This window comes from Neoarius graeffei, chromosome 2, assembly GCF_027579695.1.
Source record: "Neoarius graeffei isolate fNeoGra1 chromosome 2, fNeoGra1.pri, whole genome shotgun sequence".
In the NCBI taxonomy this organism is placed as follows: Eukaryota; Metazoa; Chordata; class Actinopteri; order Siluriformes; family Ariidae; genus Neoarius; species Neoarius graeffei.
Window position 1 is genome coordinate 98,822,557 of NC_083570.1, and position 27,304 is coordinate 98,849,860.

At 41.4% G+C, this 27,304-nt stretch overlaps 1 protein-coding gene across 1 annotated transcript in view; it reads right to left on the reverse strand.

Moving 5' to 3' along the window:
• The window catches only part of sting1 (stimulator of interferon response cGAMP interactor 1), a 64,252-nt gene that overhangs the window by 10,351 nt on the left and 26,597 nt on the right, over positions 1-27,304 (reverse strand). Inside the window, exons 3-6 of the mRNA XM_060915266.1 lie at positions 20,884-21,061; positions 15,881-15,989; positions 9,974-10,203; positions 2,058-2,244 (exon numbers count right to left, since the gene is read on the reverse strand). Of these exons, the coding sequence (XP_060771249.1) occupies positions 2,058-2,244; positions 9,974-10,203; positions 15,881-15,989; positions 20,884-21,061 (704 nt within the window). The remainder of the gene's footprint in view (positions 1-2,057; positions 2,245-9,973; positions 10,204-15,880; positions 15,990-20,883; positions 21,062-27,304) is intronic.

Below are 27,304 nucleotides of genomic sequence, written 5' to 3' on the forward strand. Positions count from 1 at the left end.
CGGCCAAATTTGCATATTACGGGAAGGATTTCTGGGATAGCATCGAGTCAAGCCTACCGTCACTGTGTAACCTGTCTCTCTGATTAAAGTTGTAGACTAACGCAAGCAGTAAATCAATTCACTTCTTTTACTAGCTGTGCTTTGCAATAAAAAAAAATATAAAAAAAACATTGGTACAAAGCAAGCCCATTCACTTTTTTATGCTGATCAGAGAATTACAGTGGTTTCTCATATGATAAAAATGTGTGATTTGCAATTAAATATTTTAATCGTTTGACAGCACTAGTTATTATTATTAGAGATACTACATGCTGAATTCAGAAACAAGGTAAACAATAACAAACGTGAGCTGTAGATATTTATGCTCAAATCCACTCAAAGTAGGGGGCGGGGCACCATCACGCTGTGTCAAGACAAGAGTTTTCCTGAGAAATAACGCGAACGTCTGCATCATGCGGGATTTGCGGGTGGGGGCGGGACTGAAAATCATAATTTTTTTGTGGGCGCGGGTGGGGGCAGGACTGAAAATCATAATTTTTTTGTGGGCGCGGGCGGGAGCAAGACTGAAAATCATAATTCTTTGCGGGCGCGGGCAGGAGTGGGACTACACAATGCGGGCGCGGGCGGGAGCGGGACTGAAAAATCCGACCCGCGCAGACCTCTACTACAGATAATGAATGGATGGATAGATGGAACTTTGCTGTGGTCTGTACAGAGTGTGTGAGTGCTCTTCTCGGTTTTGATGATGATGATGTGACTGTGCAGAAGCACCACAGACATTTTGAAAAGTGCGTAGTTGCTTTAAATCAAAACAATTTTTGAATTTTTTTAGCACTTTTTCACATAAAAACATGGCGTTAACTTCATTGCACCAGTAAAAATGAACTGGTACAATGTCAATTTGCACTTATTTTTAATACTTTTAAAAGTAGCATCTTTTGGATTTTCATTTGAGTTTACAAATCTCTAAACACACTTGACTTAAAGCTACGGTCACCCTACAACTGACGATGCTTTGCGATGGGTTACTGATGAAAATGAGGCGTTTTGGTGGCGACGCATGGCGATATACAGATGAGCTAAAGTTGTGGTCACACAGCAGGCAAACACTTGATTGTCACACCTACACACGTTCAAGCAGCCACGCTCGCTCACAAGACCCAGTCATTATGGAAAACACCTGATGCTGATTTGAGCGCAATTAGCATGCCCATATAAGGACATAGAGGCTTTGCGAAATATTATCATTATCACTGTCACGTTTGTTTCTAGCCATGTTTATGACTCTTCTTTCGGTTTCGTTTGTGTTTTGTTACTCTGACCTTGCGTCACATTTTGTTTTTGTAAATATCACGCCTGCTAATAAATGCTTTTCCTGCATTTACATCCATCTACTGCCACATACCTGATAGAATACTTCACAAAGTCTCTGTGAAAATAGTGTCCTTACATGCGCATGCTGATTGTGCTCAAATCAGCATTAGGTGTTTCCCATAATGACTGGGTCCCAGGTGCACACACAACATGCTCTGAAGGATCCCTGAATGTAAATGCAAGTTTTAAGCCTCGGCGAAGGTTACGTTATACTGAGCCGCTGTGTTGATGAAGCTCCCGCGAGCATCGGGGACATGGATTTGAGACAAATATACATCTCAAGAGGCTTGACAAAGGTTCTCTGAGCTTTGGGAAGTATTCCCAAATCCGTCTGCAAGCATCCGCTGGTTAGTTTGCTGAAGAAAACATCGCTGCCAAATTTCAATCCATACATTGACATTTTTCGTGACGTTTTTGGCCACTCACGAGGCGGAGACACACCAAAAAACAACTCGTGAAGCTCGGAGAACACGTGGTGTGTATCACACAAGAGGTGGCGATGCTACCAATTTTCATCGCCAAGTATTTGGAAACCCATCATGTAGTGTGACCAGGGCCTAAGGAAGCTAGAGAAATTTTGACACATTATCTATACATTCACTTAAGCATAAAGTCTCAGTACTTTTTTCACTCCCTGGAGCTCAATCTCCAGCATGAGAAGTAAGAGTTACAGTAAGACCCACCATCGAGCAGGATAAGGCGGTAGCGGTTGCGACACTCTAGAGAACATTCCAGGATGTGCCTGAGAGTCTTGTAGAAGAGCAGGACCTGCTGTCTCCTGTCCTGCTCGCTGAGCCCTGCAGTGCTGTCCTGAGACATCTGATAGAGGGTGAGCAGAGGAGTGGCGTACTCCACCACACAGTAATACGGCTGGGGACGGACACACAGACGGGTTAGAGAGACCAGCTAAAGACGTGACACCAGGAAGAGAATCAGAATCAGAAGAAAAATTGAACTAAAAACAAGAGATAATGTTACTGTAATGTTACAAACATAATGTATCGGCAACATTCTAAAAATAATATACCATATTCTAGGTGTGTTAGGACATTTCTCACATAACAGTCCCAGATAGGCTTTAATCATTGGATATTAACAGTTAAAAAGTTGTTGTAAGAACGTTTATATAAAAGATGCTCATAGAGCCAAAGGTTTCGGCTAACTTAATATTGAGCAATTAAGTGACACGTGGGACTCGAACAAAGTGCAGAGTAGAGCGTTAGTTTAGATCTTATCCACACAGTGGTGCTGCTTCTCAAGTTACAAACATTTTAAAAAAGCAATGTCAGGTTCCTCATACAGATTCCTTATTTCTTGACTAATGAATGTAAACAAATGGTTTTACTGATTTTAATGAGATTGTTTGTTGTAAAACATGAACTGTGATTTTTCTCAATTCAGTTTCATCTCTGCTGTGAGGAGCGATGAAATGTATGAAGAGGGATTTATAAATATTCTTATATTACTAATAAATGACATGATCCAGGCTTTCATGCAAGACTGAGAGTTCACGCCAGAGTAAAAATTATCAAAACATTTTTAAAGAATGCAATTATTAACAGTTACAGTGCCTTGCAAAAGTATTCATACCCCTTGAACTTTTTCACATTTTTCCACCTTACAACCACGAACTTAAAAGTTTTTTATTGAGATTTTATGTGATAGGCCAACACAGAGTAGCACATAATTGTGAAGTGAAACAAAAATGATAAATGGTCTTCAAAATTTTAAACAAATAAAAATCTGAAAAACGTGATGTGCATTAGTATTCAGCCCCCCTGCGTCAATACTTTGTAGAGCCACCTTTTGCTGCAATTACAGCTGCAAGTCTTTTGTGGTATGTCTCTACCAGCTTTGCACATCTAGACGCTGAAATTTTTGCCCATTCTTCTTTGCAAAATAGCTCAAGCTCAGCCAGATTGGATGGAGAGCGTCTGTGAACAGCAATTTTCAAGTCTTGCCACAGATGCTCAATGGGATTTAGGCCTGGACTTTGACTGGGCCATTCTAACACATGAATATTCTTTGATCTAAACCATTCCATTGTAGCTCTGGCTGTATGTTTAGGGTCATTGTCTTGCTGGAAAGTGAATCTCCTTCCCAGTCTCAAGTCTTTTGCAGCCTCCAACAGGTTTTCTTCCAGGATTGCCCTGTATTTAGCTCCATCCATCTTCCCATCAACTCTGACCAGCTTCCCTGTCCCTGCTGAAGAAAAGCATCCCCATAGCATGATGCTGCCACCACCATGTTTCACAGTGGGGATGGTGTGTGCAGGGTGATGAGCAGTGTTAGTTTTCCACCACACATAGCGCTTTGCATTTAGGCCAAAAAGTTCAACTTTCGTCTCATCTGACCAAAGCACCTTCTTCCACATGTTTGCTGTGCCCCCTACATGGCTTCTTATACCTGTCTTATACCTGTCTTTCTTCTTGCCACTCTTCCAAAAAGGCCAGATTTGTGGAGTGTACGACTTATAGTTGTCCTGTGCACAAATTCTCCCACCTGAGCTGTGGATTTCTGCAGCTCCTTGAGAGTGATCATGGGCCTCTTGGCTGCTTCTCTGACCAGTGCTCTCCTTGCTCGCTCTGTCAGTTTAGGTGGACGGCCATGTCTTGGTAGGTTTGCAGTTGTGCCATATTTTTTCCATTTTTGAATGATGGATTGAACAGTGCTTCTTGAGATGTTCAGAGCTTGGGATATTTTTTTATAACCTAACCCTGCTTTAAACTTCTCCAGAACTTTATCCCTGACCTGTCTGGTGAGTTCTTTGGTCTTCATGATGCTGTTTGTTCTTCAGTGTTCTCTAACAAACCACTGAGGCCTTCACAGAACAAGTGTATTTATGCTGAGAGTAAATTACACACAGTAGGACTCTATTAATTAATTAGATGACTTCTGAAGGCAATTGATTGCACTGGATTGTATTTAGAGGTATCAGAGTACAGGGGGCTGAATACTAATGCACACCACATTTTTCAGATTTTTATTTGTTTAAAATTTTGAAGACCATTTATCATTTTCATTTTACTTCACAATTATGTGCTACTCTGTGTTGGTCTATCACATAAAATCTCAATAAAAAACTTTTAAGTTCGTGGTTGGTGGAAAAATGTGAAAAAGTTCAATGGGTATGAATACTTTTGCAAGGCACTGTATTCCACGAAATCAAGTTGTACATAAGCTGATAGCTATAACCCATGTACGACGAGATTGAGTGGAATAACTGTTTTATTCTCTCCACATTCACTGGATTTTGAGAAACCGAGCATTTTTATTTTAATTTTTTGCAAATTCGATAAATAAAAACTTTACACAAAACATCCAACAAAATCATTTCCGCTTAGAATGTAAACAAACCGGCGAAATGAGAGTAGCAATTTGTGAAAAATGCGATAATAATAATTCTTGAAAAATAAAAAAAAGATACATTCTTCCCATAAAATACTTTTATTCCATATTTTGCTGTGTTTTTTTTTTTTTTTGGCTTTTGTTTTTGAGTAGAGCTTTCTGTTTCTTTTAAACACTTGATAACAAAGCTGCCATTTTGTTTTTCTCTACTCATAGTATGAGCTGATATCCAAGTAGTAGAGTAGCCAATCAGAGCACACGATTGCTCATATCCAGTGAATGTGGATAGAATAAATAGAGGATATTACACGGTTGCGTGAAGATATGATGTTTATCTTTGAGTGGTGAACATATTCAAGAGTAAGTGAAGCAAACAACTGAAAATATTTTCAACACAAGAAGATAAACGTCATATCTTTGCACCACCGTGTAATGTTCTTTATGTTATATGGACACATCCATAAAAAAAAAAAAACCTGTAAGTTAATCAAAATAATTTTAATTTTGAACTGGTTTGCCATTTTGACAACATGCGTCTAGTCAGCGGGAAAACACTGGGAGTGTGATGAAAAATACAAGTTTTTCAACACGAGAAGATAAACTTCATATGCTCAAGCCAATGTGTGATGTTTTTTTTTTATTATATAGATACATTCACAAACAAAAAGTACCCAAATTTATCAAAACAAGTCATCAATTTCCTCACGAGTGACATATAGAGATTTATGCCACGGTTTTGGTTCTCCATGTCCTGGATGTAGCTCGTGTGAAAAATACGCGTGGTGTATTTCCCAGTAAAATACTCATGTCCATATAATATAAACTAATATTGTCCCATATGGAAAAGCAATACACAGTATTTGTTTTGATGTTTGACATCTTGTATTCTGGGCGGCACGGTGGTGTAGTGGTTAGCGCTGTCGCCTCATAGCAAGAAGGTCCGGGTTCGAGCCCCGTGGCCGGCGAGGGCCTTTCTGTGCGGAGTTTGCATGTTCTCCCCGTGTCCGCGTGGGTTTCCTCCGGGTGCTCCGGTTTCCCCCACAGTCCAAAGACATGCAGGTTAGGTTAACTGGTGACTCTAAATTGACCGTAGGTGTGAATGTGAGTGTGAATGGTTGTCTGTGTCTATGTGTCAGCCCTGTGATGACCTGGCGACTTGTCCAGGGTGTACCCCGCCTTTCGCCCGTAGTCAGCTGGGATAGGCTCCAGCTTGCCTGCAACCCTGTAGAACAGGATACAGCGACTACAGATAATAAGATGAGCGCTTGTATTCTGTTAGTAAACCTGCTTTGAACACCGTGACTACAAACATGAACTCCCTGAACTACAGTTCCCAAGACCCGCAGTGCCCTCTGTCTCCCGATTATTAATCACAGCTGTCACACATCTTCCCAATTACCGCTTCCCCTATTTTAGCCACTCTCTCACTCTACTCCAGTGCGAAGTATTGGTCTGCTCTCACAGTTCATACCAAGCCTTGTATCTTTCTGGCTGTCTTTCGTATTTCTGACTTTTGCTTATCCTCTCATGTTTTCGCTCTTTGTCTCCCCTTTAAGCCTCACTCACAACCCACCATAAGTGTTTTGGACATGCACTTTGGTCGCAGGGTTTGGTAGCTCGCAGCCATGCCGCAGGGTCGCAGTGAACCCGGGGGAAAGTTTGGGGGAGGAGTACAGGCAAAGTACTTGTCAAGTACAGGTTGCACACCTGACTTCCTTGAGGTGTGGGGAAAATTGTGCTGTTCGCTCATGGAAAGTGTATATCTGACGCACGTGATCAGTGTGTGTTCAGTGAGTGTGTGAGACTTGCATTTTACCAGTTTCCTGCGCTACGAACATGGGCCGCACTTGTGAAGCGAGCGTGATGCATGTGATTAGCACGTTACAATCACTCATAACTTGCTTGTGACGCAAGCCAGGGGTGGGTATAAAACCAGCGTATCTGCAGCATTCTGCATCTGTCTTTCGGCTGAAGAACATTGGATATTTTGTGGGAAAAAAATTTTAAATTTTCAGTTTAAAGTTTAGAAAATGGGACCCAAGAAGAAGCGAGCAAAAGTGAAGTAACCCAGCCTGAAACAGCAGAGGGGGAGGAGGAGGAAGAATTTGATGATGACGGTAGCAGCACTGGCGAGCCCTGCACGGACAGGGAGAAGTTTGTCTTCAAGCCGGCAGAAGGCACAGCACCCTGCCAGAGGTATTTTCACACATGCTTTAAACATTCATTTCAGTATCTGATTTTCATGTATGTTTCAGCTAACGACACCCAGAAATGAGGACACTGAAATCCCATCATCGCTGTCAGGCCATTGTGCCATGCTCAGTGATGAGGACAAGGACATCCCGACACCCCGTCCCACCACTCAGCAGGAGCAGGACAGCAGCTCGGAGTCAAAGTGTGTTTCAGTGCTCAAACTGTTGGGCTATTTAGTTGGGATTTTTTACAGTGTAATAAAATGTGTTTTTCCCTTATACTCATGTTTTATTATTAGACGTTTGCATGGTAAATTAAACATATACTCAAATAAAAACAGCGAATGAAATGGTCTTCTTCCTTTCTACAATGCTACATGATCGGTTCCTTGGTTCCTCCCCAATATATATACCCAGAGTCTTGCCCCTCGTGTGTGTGCTGCGTGTACACCACACATAGGGGTAGAAAGCAGGGCTTTGAACCGGTTCAAGGAACGAAAACGAAAAACGGGAAATTTTTCCATTTCACATGGAACAGAAACGAAACCAGAAACTTTATTATTTTTTATGTTCCGGAACAGAAACGCTTATTAAAAATAATGGTAACCGGTTAATACCGGTTTTTATTTTGTTCCTCAAAGTTTCCATAGCCTACAAATAAAAAAGTAATTCTTCTCCTGCACAAGTTTCTATGACCCGCTGGGGTTCACTTCCTGTGTGACGTTCGCTGACTGAATGGAGAGAGCGGGAGGGTGGACTACTATCACGTCTCCACATCTTAAATAAGAGGTAAATATTGCAGTCTATCGTTATTCAAAAATGTCAATTTCAAACACGATATCAATATATTTGTCCACGTTAATGAGAGGCTCGCGAACATTAAATGACGTTAACCTCTGTTAGCCTATCAATGCATAGGGCCTGACTAGCCTTTGGTAACACACTAAACGAATTCTCTTTCATTTTTGGCACTTTTTCTGTTTGTGTAGATGGGAAGACATACTGAGAATCCAAATCGCCAACATTTGAAATAATTGTTTTGAATTATTTCTTGTCTTATTTAATGAAGGTTGTAATAGAATTAGCCTACATTTGGCTTAAGCTGGATGAGACAGAGACATAATTTTAAAGCCATTTGTTAAACAGCTGACAGGGAACGTAATTAACCGTTCCGGGAACGAAATTTTTTTGTTCTAACCGGTTCAGGAATGTCTATTTAATGGTGGAACCCAAAACCGGAAATGTTAAAATTCTGTTTCTGTTCGGAACGAACCAATAGGAAAAAAATTCTGTTTCAAAGCCCTGGTAGAAAGTGAGATGTACTTCTGTCTTGCGCACTGCATAAATAGCAAGTGTGGAATACTTGTGTAGTATTTCTGATGCATGTCACTCATACAATGACCGTGCATCACTCATGAGTCTTATTGTCATCGCAATAAAGCCCCTACTAGCCATGCTGCTGACTTGGTTCAGGAGTACAAAAGGAATATGGGTCCCGTATGTAGTGTATGCGTTCTTGATTTGTCGCAAGACCCGTAGAATTTGCATGTGCAGGACCAAAAGTCTCTACGGGCAGTCTGCAACCTTCTACGGCGAAGTACGGTTTTGCCAATTTTTTTTACCGTAGCAGCACATACGGCGGGTTGTGAGTGAGGTTTTATTACGTTGTTCGCCGATTGCCCGACCCATGCTAGTTTACTGACCATGATTCCTGTCTCTCGTCTTGGCTTTGTTTACTGTTTGCATCCCGTTCTCTTTTGCATTTACATCCGTAAGTGCCTGCACTCTGACATATACAACATATTTGTCATTGACCAATATTTTTATATAACATATATTTTGAGCTATATTTATGAATATTGCAATTATTACAAAATGAATATTTCAAGACTGCTAGACACTGGGATAGCTTTCGTACTTGACATAACAAGCCGCTCTTCAACATTGTCCTCAACGGGGTTCCGGAGCGTGCCCTGTCTGAGAGAACCTTCTTGCACGGATTTCTGCTCCAGAATCGCCGCAGCTCTTGATGCCCGGCAGTATACATCAGCGATCTCGACTATGCAGATGACATTTCTGTCCTTGACAGCAGTATAGATGGTCTTCAAGAAGTGACATCCAGCATCTCTGACATTGGTAAAGAAGCTGGCCTAAAGATCAATGCCAAAAAGACCAACTGCATGCTGATAGGCAAATTCCACAATCAATGTCCCTTTCAGCAGGACAAAGTCCTTGATCTTACAGTGGATAACAAACCTCTGCAGCAGGTGAACCATTTCAGATACCTTGGCTCTATTATCTCCAGTGACGACTCCCTTGACAAGGAAATCAATGTTAGGATCGGCAAAGCATCGGGCGCATTCAAGTCTCTAAATAACATCTGGAGAAACTGTGGGATTACCCTTACCACAAAGGTAAAGATCTTTGAGAGTGGTGTGCTTATGCTGCTGTTGTATGGCTCCCCCACTTGGGCTCTGAAAAACCAGCATGTATATTGCTTTGAAAGCTTCCATCATTCCTGTTTGCGGAGAATCCTTAAAGTACATTGGCAAGATTGCGTCACTAATAGTGCTCGGACTGCCTGTTGTAAGCTTGGCACGCTTATCCATGTGAACAGATTGCGCTACTTCGGGCACGTCGCTTGGATGGAGGCTGCCCGACTCCCTAAATATCTACTGGGCTGGACTCCCTCCCATGGTCACTGCAGCACTGGCTGCCAAACTATTGCTGCTAACATCAGGCAACTGTTTGCCAACTACTGCGACATCTCCACAGCCATTTGTGCTGCTATGGACAGGAGTTCTTGGAGACACCTCCTAAGTTAATTAAAACTAGATTGCGAGCAGGCAAACTAAACATGAAGACCTTACCAAGTACAAGTACACGTAAGTAATAAAAAGCCACATATTCAGTATAACTTAGGCTTAAGCTTGGATTTAAAAAAAAAACAAAAAACAAAAAACCCCATTCCTCAGACCAAATCCTGAAGAATACTATTCAATCAGTGTGTTATATAATGTAGTTGACCAAGTTTAGAGTTTCAGTGCTTTGCTCCTCACCTCTTGTTTGTGGTTGGTGATTTTGTAGATGCTGTGTTTGTAGACTCTTCTCCTGACACCGGCCCGGTCGAGCTGGATCTCCGGAAGGTTCTGGTGGAAACGTATGTTATGGTCCTCTTCCTCTATCTTGGCTGGGGCCACTGCGCTCAGAGGCAGGAGGATGTACAGATGGGAGGAATAGAGAATCTCTCCGGTCTGGTTGTAGTATTTCCTCACCTGTTCCTCCAGCTCTATGAAGACACACACAAGGAAGAACTGAATAACTAGCCAGCTGGAGAAAAATATGCAAAAATACTCTGGTTGACTGGTTTGAGTTGGCAGGAAGGCTACAGTAACTCAAATCAGTAGCTGAAGATTGATATCAAAACAATGTAATGAGCAAGTTGGGTGGCACAGTGGTTAGCACTGTCACCTCACAGCAAGAAGGTTCTGGGTTCAAGCCCAGTGGCTGATGGGGGCCTTTCTGTGTGGGGTTTGCATGTTCTCCCCACGCCTACGTGGGTTTCCTCTGGGTGCTCCAGTTTCCCCCACAGTCCAAAGACATGCAGGTAGTTTAACTGGCTACTCTAAATTGTCCATTGATCAAGCTTGGAGAGGGATGGGCTCTGCCAAGATTAAATGCCCTAGACACACCAATGATGGACTGTTAAAATGTCATCAGTAGGCTATGGGGAAGAAGAAGTATGAGCAAGTAGTACTCGAGACTGGGCTCAAGACCACTTTTTGAAGGTCTTGGTATCGTCTCAGAATCAACCACATTTTTACTCTGTCTTGTCTCAGTCTCAGACATAGAGGACTCTGGATTTTATTTCAAGACCAGTCAAGACCACAACTGTGGGGATTTCACTAAATTGCCAGTGTATTGTCTGATTTATTTAACATCATTACTGTGATTGGATGTAAAATTTTCCATGTCAGATGCGACCAATAACGTGACTCATTCCTAATTTCAAATTTTTACCTCGTCCGGGATAGAGTCCACCAAGGGGTGAGGTATTGTTTTCGGTGGGGTTTCTTTCTTTGTTTATTTCTTTGTTTGCATTACAGGAAAACGGCTGGACCAATCTTCGTGAAACTTTCAGGATACATGAGCATTGGTCTCAAATAGAACCTCAATTCGATTTTTTAAGTCTGTTCTTCATCTTATAATTACAGATGTGCTTCAAATCATTAATACATCCCTAGAGACTGGCATTGTTCCTGTGTCCCTGAAAAAAAGCCGTTGTAAAGCCCCTACTTAAAAAGAATAATCTGGATGCTTCAGTATTAAACAACTACAGGCCAATATCAAATCTACCATTCATCGGGAAAATCCTTGAAAAAATTGTCTTCAATCAATTAACTGCCTTCTTGATATCAAACAGCTGTTTTGATAACTTTCAGTCAGGATTTCGTGCCAATCATAGCACTGAAACAGCGCTGATTAAAGTTATAAATGACATACGTCTTAATACTGATGCAGGCAAAACATCAGTCCTGGTGTTACTGGACCTCAGTGCAGCTTTTGATACTGTTGATCACAACATACTGCTATATCGACTTGAACACTGGGTTGGGTTGACTGGTAAAGTTATCAATTGGTTAAAATCATACTTAAAAGATAGAAGCTTCTTTGTTACCATGGGAAATTGTACCTCAACATCAATGTCCTTGACCTGTGGTGTCCCCCAGGGGTCGATTCTTGGACCATTATTATTCAACCTTTATATGCTCCCACTTGGGCAAATTATCAAGAACAACTCAATTTTGTATCACTGCTATGCAGATGACACCCAAATTTATTTTGCTCTATCACCTAATGATTATACCCCCCTTGAATGTCTCTACCAGTGTATCGACCAAATCAATAACTGGATGTCACAAAATTTTCTTCAGCTGAACACAGATAAAACAGAAGTAATTCTATTTGGGGAAAAAAGATGAAAGACTCAGGATTACCACTATTCCTGACACAAAGGGGATTAAAACAAAAGAAATGGTTAAAAATCTTGGTGTTTTCATTGACAGCGAGCTAAACTTTGACAGTCACATGAAAGCAATCACTAAAATGGCATTTTATCACCTAAAAAACATTTCCAAACTAAGAGGACTTATGTCAAAAAATGATCTGGAAAAACTTATACATGCCTTCATCTCTAGTAGGGTTGATTACTGCAATGGCCTTTTCACAGGCCTGCCAAAAAAGACCATCAAACGACTTCAGCTGGTTCAAAATGCAGCGGCGAGGGTTCTCACACGAACAAAAAGAACAGAGCACATTACTCCAATTCTAAGGTCCCTTCACTGGCTTCCAGTAAGCTACAGAATTGACTTTAAAGCATTGCTGCTGGTGTACAAATCTCTAAATGGTACAGGGCCCAATTACCTCTCTGATATGTTGCAGCGGCCTAACCCATTCAGATCTACCAGATCACAGCAGCAAAATTTACTGGTAAAACCTGTTGTTAAAACAAAGTGTGGTGAAGCAGCTTTTAGCTACTATGCAGTACAGCTATGGAACCAACTGCCAGAGGACATTAAAAATGCTCCTGCTGTTGGCAGCTTCAAATCTAGATTAAAGACCAAGCTGTTCTCAGATGCTTTCTGCTAAATTATTAATATTGTCATCTCTACATGTTTTAAACTCTTAACTTTTACAGTCTCTGCATGTTTTAAATTTTACTTAACTTTTATTCTATTTTATTCTGCTGTTTTTTTTACTGAACTTTTACTTCATTTTATTATTTTATTTCTACTATTGTTTAATTCTTATTATTTTTCTTCCCCATTTATTTTATGTAATTTTATTTTCTATTGTTTACTGTTTTGCTTTTACTTCTGTAAAGCACATTGAACTGCCACTGTGTATGAAATGTGCTATATAAATAAACTTGCCTTGCCTTGCCTCAAACATTTTGAGGGTCATCCGGTCAAGGTCAAGATCACCAAAAAGGTCAAAATTATTTTTTCGCAATATCTTCCTTCATAGTCATCATATTTACTTCAAACCAATTCCACAATATTCATCTTTCAATTCTGCTTCCATTGATATGCTACACGATGGGGTATTTCTCATAGTTTTTTTAGCAGTTAGGAGTCAAATGTCATGGGGGTCAAGGTCATTGCTAAAATTTGCATATTTCCCATTATAACTTGAAAACGGTTAGAGATAGAAAGATGTTTATCATTATCAACATATAGGAAGTCATATATGGGCTTTCATTTGGCACCATGACCTTTGACCTTGTTTGTTTGTTTGTGTGTCTGTGTGTGTGTCTGTTAACAATCTAGCGTCTAGACGGTTGCACCAATTGACTTCAAATTTTCAGGGTAGGTGGGAAATGGTCTGTAGATCACCTAAGTTTTGGGCGTAATTGGGTCAAGGTGAAGGTCAAGGTCACCGGAAAGGTCAACCTTTTGGTCAAAATAACATTTTCCATTATAACTCAAAAACGGTTGCCGATAGACAAATGTTTACTTTTATACACATATACAGTGGTGCTTGAAAGTTTGTGAACCCTTTAGAATTTTCTATATTTCTGCATAAATATGACCTAAAACATCATCGGATTTTCACACAAGTCCTAAAAGTAGATAAAGAGAACCCAGTTAAACAAATGAGATAAAAATATTATACTTGGTCATTTATTTATTGAGGAAAATGATCCAATATTACATATCTGTGAGTGGCAAAAGTATGTGAACCTTTGCGTTCAGTATCTGGTGTGACCCCCTTGTGCAGCAATAACTGCAACTAAACATTTGTGGTAACTGTTGATCAGTCCTGCACACCGGCTTGGAGGAATTTTAGCCCATTCCTCCGTACAGAACAGCTTCAACTCTGGGATGTTGGTGGGTTTCCTCACATGAACTGCTCACTTCAGGTCCTTCCACAACATTTCGATTGGATTAAGGTCAGGACTTTGACTTGGCCATTCCAAAACATTAACTTTTTTCTTCTTTAACCATTCTTTGGTAGAACGACTTGTATCCTTAGGGTTGCTGTCTTGCTGCATGACTCACCTTCTCTTGAGATTTAGTTCATGGACAGATGTCCTGATATTTTCCTTTAGAATTCGCTGGTATAATTCAGAATTCCTTGTTCCAAAAATGATGGCAAACCATCCTGGCCCAGACGCAGCAAAACAGGCCCAAACCGTGATACTACCACCACCATGTTTCACAGAAGGGATAAGGTTCTTATGTTGGAATGCAGTGCTTTCCTTTCTCCAAACATAACGCTTCTCATTGAAACCAAAAAGTTCTATTTTGATCTCATTTGTCCACAAAACATTTTCCAATAACCTTCTGGCTTGTCCACATGATCTTTAGCAAACTGCAGATGAGCAGCAATGTTCTTTTTGGAGAGCAGTGGCTTTCTCCTTGCAACCCTGCCATGCACACCATTGTTGTTCAGTGTTCTCCTGATGGTGGACTCATGAGCATTGGCTAATGTTAATGTGAGAGAGGTCTTCAGTTGCTTAGAAGTTACCTTGGGGTCCTTTGTGACCTCGCCGACTATTACACACCTTGCTCATGGAGTGATCTTTGTTGGTCGACCACTCCTGGGGAGGGTAACAATGGTCTTGAATTTCCTCCATTTGTACACAATCTGTCTGACTGTGGATTGGTGTAGTCCAAACTCTTTAGAGATGGTTTTGTAACCTTTTCCAGCCTGATGAGCATCAACAACACTTTTTCTGAGGTCCTCAGAAATCTCCTTTGTTCGTGTCATGATACACTTCCACAAACATGTGTTGTGAAGATCAGACTTTGATAGATCCCTGTTCTTTAAATAAAACAGGGTGCCCACTCACACCTGATTGTCATCCCACTGAATGAAAACACCTGACTTTAATTTCACCTTCAAATTAACTGCTAATCCTAGAGGTTCACATACTTTTGCCACTCACAGATATGTAATACTGGATCATTTTCCTCAATAAATAAATGACCAAGTATAATATTTTTGTCTCATTTGTTTAACTGGGTTCTCTTTATCTACTTTTAGGACTTGTGTGAAAATCTGATGATGTTTTAGGTCATATTTATGCAGAAATATAGAAAATTCTAAAGGGTTCACAAACTTTCAAGCACCACTGTAGGAACTCCCATATGGCCTTTCATTTGGCACCATGATCTTTGACCTTGAAAGGTCAAACTCAAGGTCATGGATTTTCAGAGGGTTGAAAATGGTTGATGGTAGACAGATACCATTATCAACTTATAGGAAGTGCCATATGGGCTTTCACTTGGCACCATGACTTTTGACCTTGAATGACTTTGAAATTTCAAACTCAAGGTCTTGGATTTTCATAGGACTATAACCTGACAGCTGATGATTGAGAAATATTACCATTATCAACATATAGGTATAAAATAAGTGCTGTAGGGCGAGGTTTGTTTTGCCTGGCAACAATTGTTCTTCCTGTTAACGGTTGTAACCCCTCCCCACCCCCTTCATACACACTGGTGTGGTCCTGGTCTTGACTTGGTCTCGCCCTGCCTTGGTCTTGATCTTGACTTAATCTCAAGTCTTGGTCTTGTTTCAGTCTCGATACACTTTCATCTTGGTCATGACTTGGTCTTGGTTTAGGTGGTCTTGACTACAACACTGGATTAAAGTGACAAAGACAAAACCCTAAGAGGGACCAGACCCTAAAGGATCCTCTTCCAGGTGACATCAGATAGAGTGCTGAGAATTTCATTGTGCAAGAGGACATGTCCTTATTGTGCATATGACAATAAACACTTTGAACTTGATAAAAGATTACAGTGTACAAACTTTAAGCTCTTTAAGTGCATGTTACTGCCCCCTAGGGGTGTCACCAAGTAGTGCTGTTTATCAACACAGCCCTGCTCAAAGAATGTGTGGAAGGGTCTGGTGTACCATTCTCAAAATAGTGTAAAAAAAAAGAGTGTGTGTACCTGGTATCACAAGTTTCAGATAACCTATGTAAAAGGACCAGGCTAAGCCATGAGCTACATTCAGCTTCTTGCTCTCGCACACCTCGGAGATCTCCACTGGTGCAGGGCCCTGAGAGAGAGAGAGAGAGAGAAACAGGAAGGGGAAGGCATTTGTTGATTAATGTACAAAACAGTCATATAGATAAAACTTGTCTGGACATCACATTTTTAGAAACATTGAATAAAATATCTTCAGTAGACTTCAACAATGATCCAAGATTAATAGTATTTTCACAGGGTTCCCTGATTCCAAAACAAGTGAGAGGAAATAAGCATCCAGACACTCTGTCTTTGTTATTTCATATACACTGTACGGCCAAAAGTTTGTGGACACCTGACCATCATACCCATATGTGCTTTTTGAACATCCCATTCCAGATTTAGACCTTTTTGCTCTTATAATGATCTCTACTCTTCTGGGAAGGCTTTCCACTAGGTTTTGGAGCACGACTGTGGGGATTTGTGTTCATTCCATTACAAAAGCGTGAGTGAGATCAGGCACTGATGCTAGGTGAGGAGGTCTGGGGTGCAGTCGATGTTCCAGTTCATCCCAAAGGTGTTGAGTGGGGTTGAGATCAGGGCTCTGAGCAGGACACTGGAGTTTGACCACTCCATCCTTGGCAAACCCTGTCTTCATGGAGCTTGCTTTATGGACAGGAGCACTCTCATGCTAGAACAGGTTTGGGCCTCTTAGTTCCAGTGAAGGGAAATTGTAATGCTGCAGCATACAAAGACGTTCTATTCTAAGACATTGTGTGCTTCAGACTTTGTGGCAACAGTTTGGGGAAGAACCACATATGGGAGTGGTGGTCGAGTGTCCACATACTTTCGACCATATAGTGTGTGTGTGTAGATAGATAGATAGATAGATAGATAGATAGATAGATAGATAGATAGATAGTCATGAATGTCAATGTCTTTTTATGACAAAAATTACAAAAAAAACCCCTACATTTTGTGTATAAATTTGAATTGGATATATGCACTGGAAGTACAACAAAAGCAAAAGTGTCTTAATACTTATTTCCTTTCACTGTACAGAAAGCAGCTTAGCTCTAAATATCACTTCCACCACTGGAATTACTGAGAAACCTTGTTCTGCTGTGTACCTAACCTTGACCTTGTGGTCAGAACTGTTTTTTTTTTTTAATTACACTTTTATACTTGCGTCAATTCCCTTCAAGGCCAAGGCATATCATATCACTTTTATTACCAAGTCAAAACCATGACTCTAAGCTACTACTCAAGTTCAGGTCCATACAGTCGTGTGACCAATCCAGTCCTGTGAATGGGTCAAATACTATATTGCTGATATACACTGGTACTTGAAAGTTTGTGAACCCTTTAGAATTTTCTATATTTCTGCATAAATATGACCTAAAACATCATCAGATTTTCACACAAGTCCTAAAAGTAGATAAAGAGAACCCAGTTAAACAAATGAGTCAAACATATTATACTTGGTCATTTATTTATTGAGGAAAATGATCCAATATTACATATCTGTGAGTGGCAAAAGTATGTGAACCTTTGCTTTCAGTATCTGGTGTGACCCCCTTGTGCAGCAATAACTGCAACTAAACGTTTCTGGTAACTGTTGATCAGTCCTGCACACCGGCTTGGAGGAATTTTAGCCCATTCCTCCGTACAGAACAGCTTCGACTCTGGGATGTTGGTGGGTTTCCTCACATGAACTGCTCGCTTCAGGTCCTTCCACAACATTTCGATTGGATTAAGGTCAGGACATTGACTTGGCCATTCCAAAACATTAACTTTATTCTTCTTTAACCATTCTTTGGTAGAACAACTTGTGTACTTAGGGTCGTTGTTTTGCTGCATGACCCACCTTCTCTTGAGATTCAGTTCATGGACAGATGTCCTGACATTTTCCTTTAGAATTCACTGGTATAATTCAGAATTCATTGTTCTAGCCGTCCTGGCCCAGATGCAGCAAAACAGGCCCAAACCATAATACTACCACCACCATGTTTCACAGATGGGATAAGGTTCTTATGCTGGAATGCAGTGTTTTCCTTTCTCCAAACATAACACTTCTCATTTAAACCAAAAAGTTCTATTGTGGTCTCATCTGTCCACAAAACATTTTTCCAATAGTCTTCTGGCTTGTCCACATGATCTTTAGCAAACTGCAGACGAGCAGCAATGTTCTTTTTGGAGAGCAGTGGCTTTCTCCTTGCAACCCTGCCATGCACACCATTGTTGTTCAGTGTTCTCCTGATGGTGGACTCATGAACATTAACATTAGACAACGTGAGAGAGGCCTTCAGTTGCTTAGAAGTTACCCTGGAGTCCTTTGTGACCTCGCCGACTATTACGTGCCTTGCTCTTGGAGTGATCTTTGTTGGTCGACCACTCCTGGGGAGGGTAACAATGGTCTTGAATTTCCTCCATTTGTACACAATCTGTCTGACTGTGGATTGGTGGAGTCCAAACTCTTTTGAGATGGTTTTGTAACCTTTTCCAACCTGATGAGCATCAACAATGCTTTTTCTGAGGTCGTCAGAAATCTCCTTTGTTCGTGCCATGATACACTTCCACAAACATGTGTTGTGAAGATCAGACTTTGATAGATCCCTGTTCTTTAAATAAAACAGGGTGCCCACTCACACCTGATTGCCATCCCATTAATTGAAAACACCTGACTCTAATTTCACCTTCAAATTAACTGCTAATCCTAGAGGTTCACATACTTTTACCACTCACAGATATGTAATATTGGATCATTTTCCTCAATAAATAAATGACCAAGTATAATATTTTTGTCTCATTTGTTTAACTGGGTTCTCTTTATCTACTTTTAGGACTTGTGTGAAAATCTGATGATGTTTTAGGTCATATTTATGCAGAAATATAGAAAATTCTAAAGGGTTCACAAACTTTCAAGCACCACTGTATATACACATGTAAATATACAGTGCTACAAACTCTGTTGCAAAGCCCTAAATATAAATATAACAACACAACTAAATTAAATAAAACTACAGCATGTATATAACTATAACTGTAACTATGAACAAATATAATTACAACACAAATATATAAATGGGTGACAAACTAAAGAAAAATCCAAAAAACATTCCTTCGTTAGGTGTTGAGCCACCCTGAGCTGTTAGAACAGATTGCACAAGTCTCATGAATGTTACTGGAAGGATGAACACTGTTCTTTCAAATATATATATATATCAAATATATTTCAAATATATATTCCTTTAATTTGATCACGGTGATGGATAGCGCTAAAATGTCAGACCAAAATCTCCCATAGGTGTTAAATTTTTTGAGATCTGGTGACAGTGAAGGCCATAACATATGATTTACATTATTTACATTATTACATCATCGAACCATTCAGTGAGCCCTCGTGCCCTGTGGATGGGGGCGGAGTCACACAGTACTGTGTAAAAGTCTTAGGCACATGTACGGAAATGCTGTAGACCAAAAATGGCTTAAAAAAATAATGAAATGAAATATTTCACTATTTAAAAAAAATACAATAAACCATGTAAGTAAGCCATAATAAATGAAACAAAGTCAATATTTGGTGTGAGACGACCCTTTGCTTTAAAAAGAAAATAGTAGTCTGAGGTCCAGTGAGTGCAGTTTTATGCGGAAATGAGCTGTAGGTTTTACTGAGCATCTTACAGAACCAGCCACAGTTCTTCTGGACACTTTGACTGTCACACTCGCTTCTTCATTTTGCACCAAAACCCAGCAGCCTTCATTATGTTTTCTTTTTTAATCTGAAAAATGCTCTCTTATGTAATATGCTCCTCAAATACAAACATATTTTTTCTGTAATATTTGACTTTGTGCTGGAAAACAAACGTTTGGGACTCTAAAATGTTTTTTCTACTGACTCAATAATGTAGAAGTCATAAAATAGAAATCTATAACAAAGTTTGTATGAAAAAAACAGGGTGCCTAAGACTTTTGCACAGTACTGTATATATAATTGCTCGTGGCAATCAGCAGGGTCCAAGCACCTTTTGTAAATAACACTTCCAGCGGTCAGTTCTTGCTCCCATTATCTGATTGTTAGAGTACCCCTGAACCCCTAAAGGCTATGCCCTACATTTTACACACAAAATCGTGTCATGAATATGGATTTTAACCTTCATATGAACCTGTGCCACCAATTATTAGGTTACAGCATTTTGAGAAAATTAAGTTCTAACAGTCTAGACTTGATTGGCATGTGGTGGCCACACTGTCAGAAATAGGGCTATATTAGGAGTCCATTTCTGTCCCCCAGGGTATAATGTACACTAATGTATCCCCTGGGGCTCATTATTGGATTTCAAAGTACAGTAACTGTGTGTACCTTTTTAGGGTCAAAAAGGTACATATGTGTTTCAAATCAGTATATAAATGGTACAAATAAGTACCTTAGAGGGTACTGCCCTAGTGACGAGCCATTGTACCCCTAAAGGTACAATAATGTGCATATTGCTTACAAATCTCTTCACATTCTGGATAATTATTAAGCTAAACACTCTACTAAATATTTAGAGACTGGTTTTGTGAAGCTATACCAAAAATTCTAGGACTAAACTGCAAATGTAGGTTTACCATATTATGCAAATTAGCTCAAAATCTAAGTAGGCAGAGCCAGAGCATGATGGCCCAAATTGTAAATGTTGATTCTTGGTTCTTTAGATACAGATCTCTAGGTCTCTCTAGCCTGATTAGTACTAGGACCAATTCTTATGTCCATATGACTTGTGGTTTGGTCTGAACCATTCATTTTAGGGCATAAAAAGGAAAGCCCAAGAAAAAAATAATCATTTCCAGCACTAGGTGCTTGGACCCCTAAACACGCCACCAATATGAATATAGTGTAGACATTTGGAAGGGTATGATTTTGAGAAGAATTTGGTGAGATGTAAGTCAGGAGATTGTATAGTGCTGATGTGATTTCTTGTGAGATACATAGCAATCTTTACCAGAACTCCAAGAGTCTTCAGCAGCAGGTAGAAAGCGCTGGTTAAGACACATAAGACACACTTCTCACGTGTCCATTCAAAACGATCCACCCCCAGCAGCAAAATGACCACACACATTCCTGCTACAGTAGTACTGCTGAAACAGGCCCAGAAAATCTGCTGGATGCTGCCACCGTACCTGATAGAGAGCATGGAACGAAAGAGTTGTTTATCTGATTATACATGCATACACATACTGTAAATCTAAACAAGTATTTCTTTAAGAAAGAAATTGTGATTATTTTACTGTATTCTCAATGAATGTGCAGACACCCATACAGTATGATCTGGGGCTGTGTAATTAGTCACATTTTCCATCCATCCATTATCCATAACGGCTTATCCTGTGCAGGGTTGCGAGCAAGCTGGAGTCTATCCCAGCTGACTATGGGCGAGAGGCAGGGTACACCCTGGACAAGTTGCCAGGTAATTGCAGGGCTGACAAATAGAGACAAACGACAATTCATACTCACTGTCAATTTAGAGCCACCAATTAGCCTAACCTGCATGTCTTTGGATTGTGGGGGAAACCGGAGCACCTGGAGGAAACCCAAGCAGACACGAGGAGAACATGCAAACTTCACACAGAAAGGCCCCCGTCAGCCACTGGGCTTGAACCTAGAACCTTCTTGCTGTGAGGCGACAGTTCTAACCACTACACCACCCCAGTCATGTTTTAATCATGGTTTTTGTCTTCATTAATTAATTAGACATAACTGACTGTAATTTTGATAAATTTAGCTAAAAATGGCTAAAGGGATAATATTAGATACTGTTAAAACACTGCTGTGGAAGTCACAAACTCTCCATTTTTACACGAAAATAATTTGGCACGGGCGGCACGGTGGTGTAGTGGTTAGCGCTGTTGCCTCACAGCAAGAAGGTCCAGGTTCGAGCCCCGTGGCCGGCGAGGGCCTTTCTGTGTGGAGTTTGCATGTTGTCCGCGTGGGTTTCCTCCGGGTGCTCCGGTTTCCCCCACAGTCCAAAGACATGCAGGTTAGGTTAACTGGTGACTCTAAATTGACTGTAGGTGTGAATGGTTGTCTGTGTCTATGTGTCAGCCCTGTGATGACCTGGCGACTTGTCCAGGGTGTACCCCGCCTTTTGCCCATAGTCAGCTAGGACAGGTCCCAGCTTGCCTGCAACCCTGTAGAAGGATAAAGATAATGATATGAGATGAGATGAGATTAATAATTTGGCATTAGGAAGGATGGCATTTTTCTCTCCACTGCCAATTAGAACAACACCAGCCAATTGTGGCCATCTGTGAACTGATGTATACAGAACAGGGCAGTCAACGCCTTTTTCCAAGTGTATCCAGCTGCCCTGTCATGTAGTATGATTAGTAATTTGAAAAGATGGCTAGCTTCTTATGATAAGTGAAAGCCAGTTATTCTTTTTTCAGCTGCTCCCGTTAGGGGTCGCCACAGTGGATCTGTTCCGCACATTTGACTTGGCATAGGTTTCACACCGGATGCCCTTCCGGACGCAACCCTCCACGATCTATCCGAGCTTGGTACCAGCACTAAGTATGTTGTGCAACCCGAGTGGCTGGGTAGTTTACCTAATCTGCATTTCTTTGAACTGTAGGGGAAGCCAGAGCACCTGGAGGAAACCCATGCAGATGTTGGGAGAACATGCAAACTCCACACAGAAAGGCTCCCATCTGCCATGAGGCTTGAACCCGGAAGCTTCTTACTGTGAGGCAACAGTGCTAACCACTGCACCACCATCCCACCCAAGTGAGAGCCAGTTAGTGGTTGGAACTGGCCTAAATGACCCTTGTACCTGTTAAGTCAGACCAGGCTCTCTTTGGTGCAAAAGTAATGCAAATGTAGCAGACACGTGGTGACAAGAAGAGGAAGTAGAGTATAAGGCATGTGAATTCTGTCTACCCAGCAAAACAATGTCACGCCCATCACTCTCCATAATGCAACCCTCATAAACATTGTACTGATCATCCCATCAAAGCTCTAAGTAGGTCCCAGAACAAGTCACTCAGCAACCATCCTCGCCCTTTTTACAAAGCCTAAGGTTAAATGTGTTTTTGTTTTTTTGCTATGGCAGAGAAATTCCCCAATTTCCCCAAGAAAATTCTCCCCAAAGAAATTACATCCCGGTTGTCCCTCCTACCAAAAAGAAAAAAGCAAACTCTTACTGAATGGGGACATTCCCTCTCACACATGGGTGTCTATCCTTGGTTATAGCACAGTTCTTCATATTTTGTGCTGCCAAAAATAGTGTCTCCTCCCATCAGACAACAATGTGTGCCATCATCCTGGAGGGAGACTTGACAAACAGTGTTCCCACACCATTTACACAATATTATTCCCATATTTCAGGTAAACACTAAGGTTGCGAAAATCAGCTTTTGGAATAAAATCACTCCTGAAGCTCAGTGTGTCACAACCTGCTTCATGGCTAGATGGTGGTTATTGACTGCTTAGCGATATGCATGTAAATCAACCAAGTGGGTGGTCAAAACAATAACTAGATGCTCTTCTTCTTTTCATAGCCTGCAAGGGCTGTAGGGGCACCAATGATGACATTTTAACAGTCAATCATTGGTGTGTCTAGGGCATTTTAAACTTGGCAGAGCCCATCCCTTGCCAAGCTTGATAAACGAACAATTTAGAGTAGCCATTTAGCCTAACTGTATGTCTTTGAACTGTGGGAGAAACCAGAGCAAACTCATGCAGAGACAGGGAGAACATGCAAACTCCACACAGAAAGGCCCCCATCAGCCACTGGGCTTGAACCCAGAACCTTCTTGCTGTGAAGTGACAGTGCTAACCACTGCACCACCATGCCACCTTAACCAGGGGCTACAAATTGCCAAAAAAATTCAAACTGTTTTACATGACATTAATGGCATTTAGCAGACACTCTTATCCAGAGTGACACCAGAGCTGCCCAGGGAGTAGTTCAGGGTGAAGTGCCTTGCTCAAGGGCACTTCAGCCATTCCTATTAGTCCTGGGAATTGAATCTGCAACGCTTTGTTCCTAAAGCTGCTTCTCTAACAATTAGAGCATGACGTTTTGATTCAGATTCATTTTCAGGTGGCACAGTGGTGTAGTGGTTAGCACTGTCACCTCACAGCAAGAAAGTTCTGGGTTTGAGCCCAGTGGCCAATGGGGGCCTTTCTGTGTGGAGTTTGCATTCCCCGTGTCTGTGTGGGTTTCCTCCCAGTGCTCTAGTTTCCCCCACAGTCCAAAGACATGCAGGTTAGGCTAATTGGTAGCTCTAAATTGACCGTAGGTATGAATGGTTGTTTGTCTCTATGTGTCAACCCTGTGATGATCTGGCGACTTGTCCCTGCCTCTCGCCCATAGTCCAGCTTGCCTGTGACCCTGGACAGGATAAGTGGTTAGGAATAATGGATGGATGATTCATTTTCTCTTGCACCAACAGTAGTTCTGCTCATTTCCGACAGAAGGCTATTTCGTCTTTCTTGAAATAAGGGGCAATTCGGGTGCTTCCCCTCAGTTCAATAGTAACAGGGATTTTAGTCTTGATACAGTATTCCCTTGTTTCCAGAGTGTTGAACAGAGATTTGAGAAAATAGGCTACAGTTTCACAATGTTAATGTACCGGTTCATTTACCAGGACAAATGGCTCACAAAAACAATCTAAATGATGTCTTACTGTACACCTCAGATCCTTTTGTTTTGTCTACACCAGCGTTTGTTACAAAAACATGGTTCTTCTGTTCAGATTTTCCCAAATTCATGAGTGATCTGTCTATGTGTAGAGTTGGGATTCAGCTAAAACTGAATCAGTTTTCACAGATTCATTTTCAGGTGGCATGGTGGTGTAGTGGTTAGCACTGTCGCTTCACAGCAAGAAGTTTCTGGGTTTGAGCCCAGTGGCCAATGGGGGCCTTTCTGTGTGGAGTTTGCATTCCCTGTGTCTGCGTGGATTTCTTCCCAGTGCTCTAGTTTCCCCCAAAGACATGCAGGTTAGGTTAATTGGTAGCTCTAAACATTGCTTGATTAGCAATGTTAAAACTAGCGGGGCTCAAAATCCAGATATACAGTACTGTGTAAAAGTCTTAGGCACATGTAAAGACATGCTGTAAACCAAAAAGGCTTAAAAATAATGAAATTAAATGCTATACTATAAACAGCAGTAAGCCATAATAAATGAAACAAAGTCAATATTTGGTGTGAGACGACCCTTTGCTTTAAAAAGAAAATAGTAGTCTGAGGTCCAGTGAGTGCAGTTTTATGTGGAAATGAGCTGTAGGTTTTACTGAGCATCTTACAGAACCAGCCACAGTTCTTCTGGACACTGACTGTCACACTCGCTTCTTCATTTTGCACCAAAACCCAGCAGCCTTCATTATGTTTTCTTTTTTAATCTGAAAAGTGCTCTTTTGTGTAATATGCTCCTCAGATACAAACATCCATCCATCCATCCATCCATTATCTGTAGCCACTTATCCTGTTCTACAGGGTCACAGGCAAGCTGGAGCCTATCCCAGCTGACTATGGGTGAGAGGCGGGGTACACCCTGGACAAGTCGCCAGGTCATCACAGGGCTGACACATAGAGACAAACAACCATTCACACTCCCATTCACACGTACGGTCAATTTAGAGCCACCAATTAGCCTAACCTGCATGTCTTTGGACTGTGGAGGAAACTGGAGCACCTGGAGGAAGCCCACACAGACATGGGGAGAACATGCAAACTCCGCACAGAAAGGCCCTCGCCGGCCACGGGGCTCGAACCCGGACCTTCTTGCTGCGAGGTGACAGTGCTAACCACTACACCACCATGCCACCTAATGTAGAAGTCTCTCATCTCATCTCATTATCTCTAGCCACTTTATCCTTCTACAGGGTCGCAGGCAAGCTGGAGCCTATCCCAGCTGACTACAGGCGAAAGGCGGGGTACACCCTGGACAAGTCGCCAGGTCATCACAGGGCTGACACATAGACAACCATTCACACTCACATTCACACCTACGGTCAATTTAGAGTCACCAGTTAACCTAACCTGCATGTCTTTGGACTGTGGGGGAAACCGGAGCACCCGGAGGAAACCCACGCGGACACGGGGAGAACATGCAAACTCCACACAGAAAGGCCCTCGCCGGCCCTGGGGCTCGAACCCAGGACCTTCTTGCTGTGAGGCGACAGCGCTAACCACTACACCACCGTGCCGCCCCAAGTCTCTCCTATAACATTTAATAAGGTTGGAGATACAGAGCAGGGCATCTGAGACCATTCCTCTTTACACAATCTCTACAGATCATCCAGGGTCCTCAGCCCGCTCTTGTGTTCTCTCCTCTTCAGCTCAGGGGACTGAGATGGCCAGGGAAGAAGATTGATTCTGTGCTCAATGAACCATTTTTATGTTGATTTGGACATCGGGTCATTGTCCTGCTGGAAGATCCAATGACCACCTAGTTTTAGTTTCCTCTCAGAGGCAGCCAGATTCTGATTTAAAATGTCCTGGTACTTCATGGAGTCCATGATGCCATGGACCCTAACAAGGTCTCCAGGGACTTTGGAGGAAAAACAGCCCCTAAACATCACAAAGCTTCCACCATATTTTACAGTTGGGATCGGGTTCTTTTCATTATAGCCATCCTTCTTTTTACACCAAACCCACCTTGAGTGTTTATTGGCAAAAAGCTCAATTTTTGTTCCATCAAACCAGAGAACACGGTTCCAGTCAAATTTGTCATAGCGTTTCCCAAACTTCAGGTGCTTATGTTTGTGGTTAACTGACAGGCTTTTTTTGGCACACCTTCCAAATAATCTGTCGGCATGGAGGTGGAGTCTGATGGTGGTTTTGGAGACTTGGAAAACCCCAAGATTTTACTTTTTCCTGTAAATTCACCAACTGTGATCCTTGGGGATTTTTTTTCTTTGCCTCCTCACTTCTTTATCCTCCTCACTGAACTGTATGTGGGGGCAAAATAAACTGGGGTTTTCTTCAGGCAAGTTTGTAACAGCTCCAGTTGATGTCCACTTTTTATTATTATTATTCTCATTCTCATTATCTCTAGCCGCTTTATCCTTCTACAGGGTCGCAGGCAAGCTGGAGCCTATCCCGGCTGACTATGGGCGAAAGGCGGGGTACACCCTGGACAAGTATTATTATTATTATTATTATTATTATTGCCCTAACAGTAGAAATGGACATTTTCAGGCGAGTAGCTATTTTTATAACCATTCCCTGACCTTTCAAGGTCAACACACTTCTCCCTCATTGGGTTTGTGTGTTTCTTATCTTTCCCATGTGGATGGATGACTAAGGGTATTTGTCCTCTGTGTCACCTCATATTTGTTCCCCAGTCAATCAGGAAGTCATGGATTACAGCTTGAAAGTTCCTACACACTCCAATCAACTAAAAATACTGTACAATTTA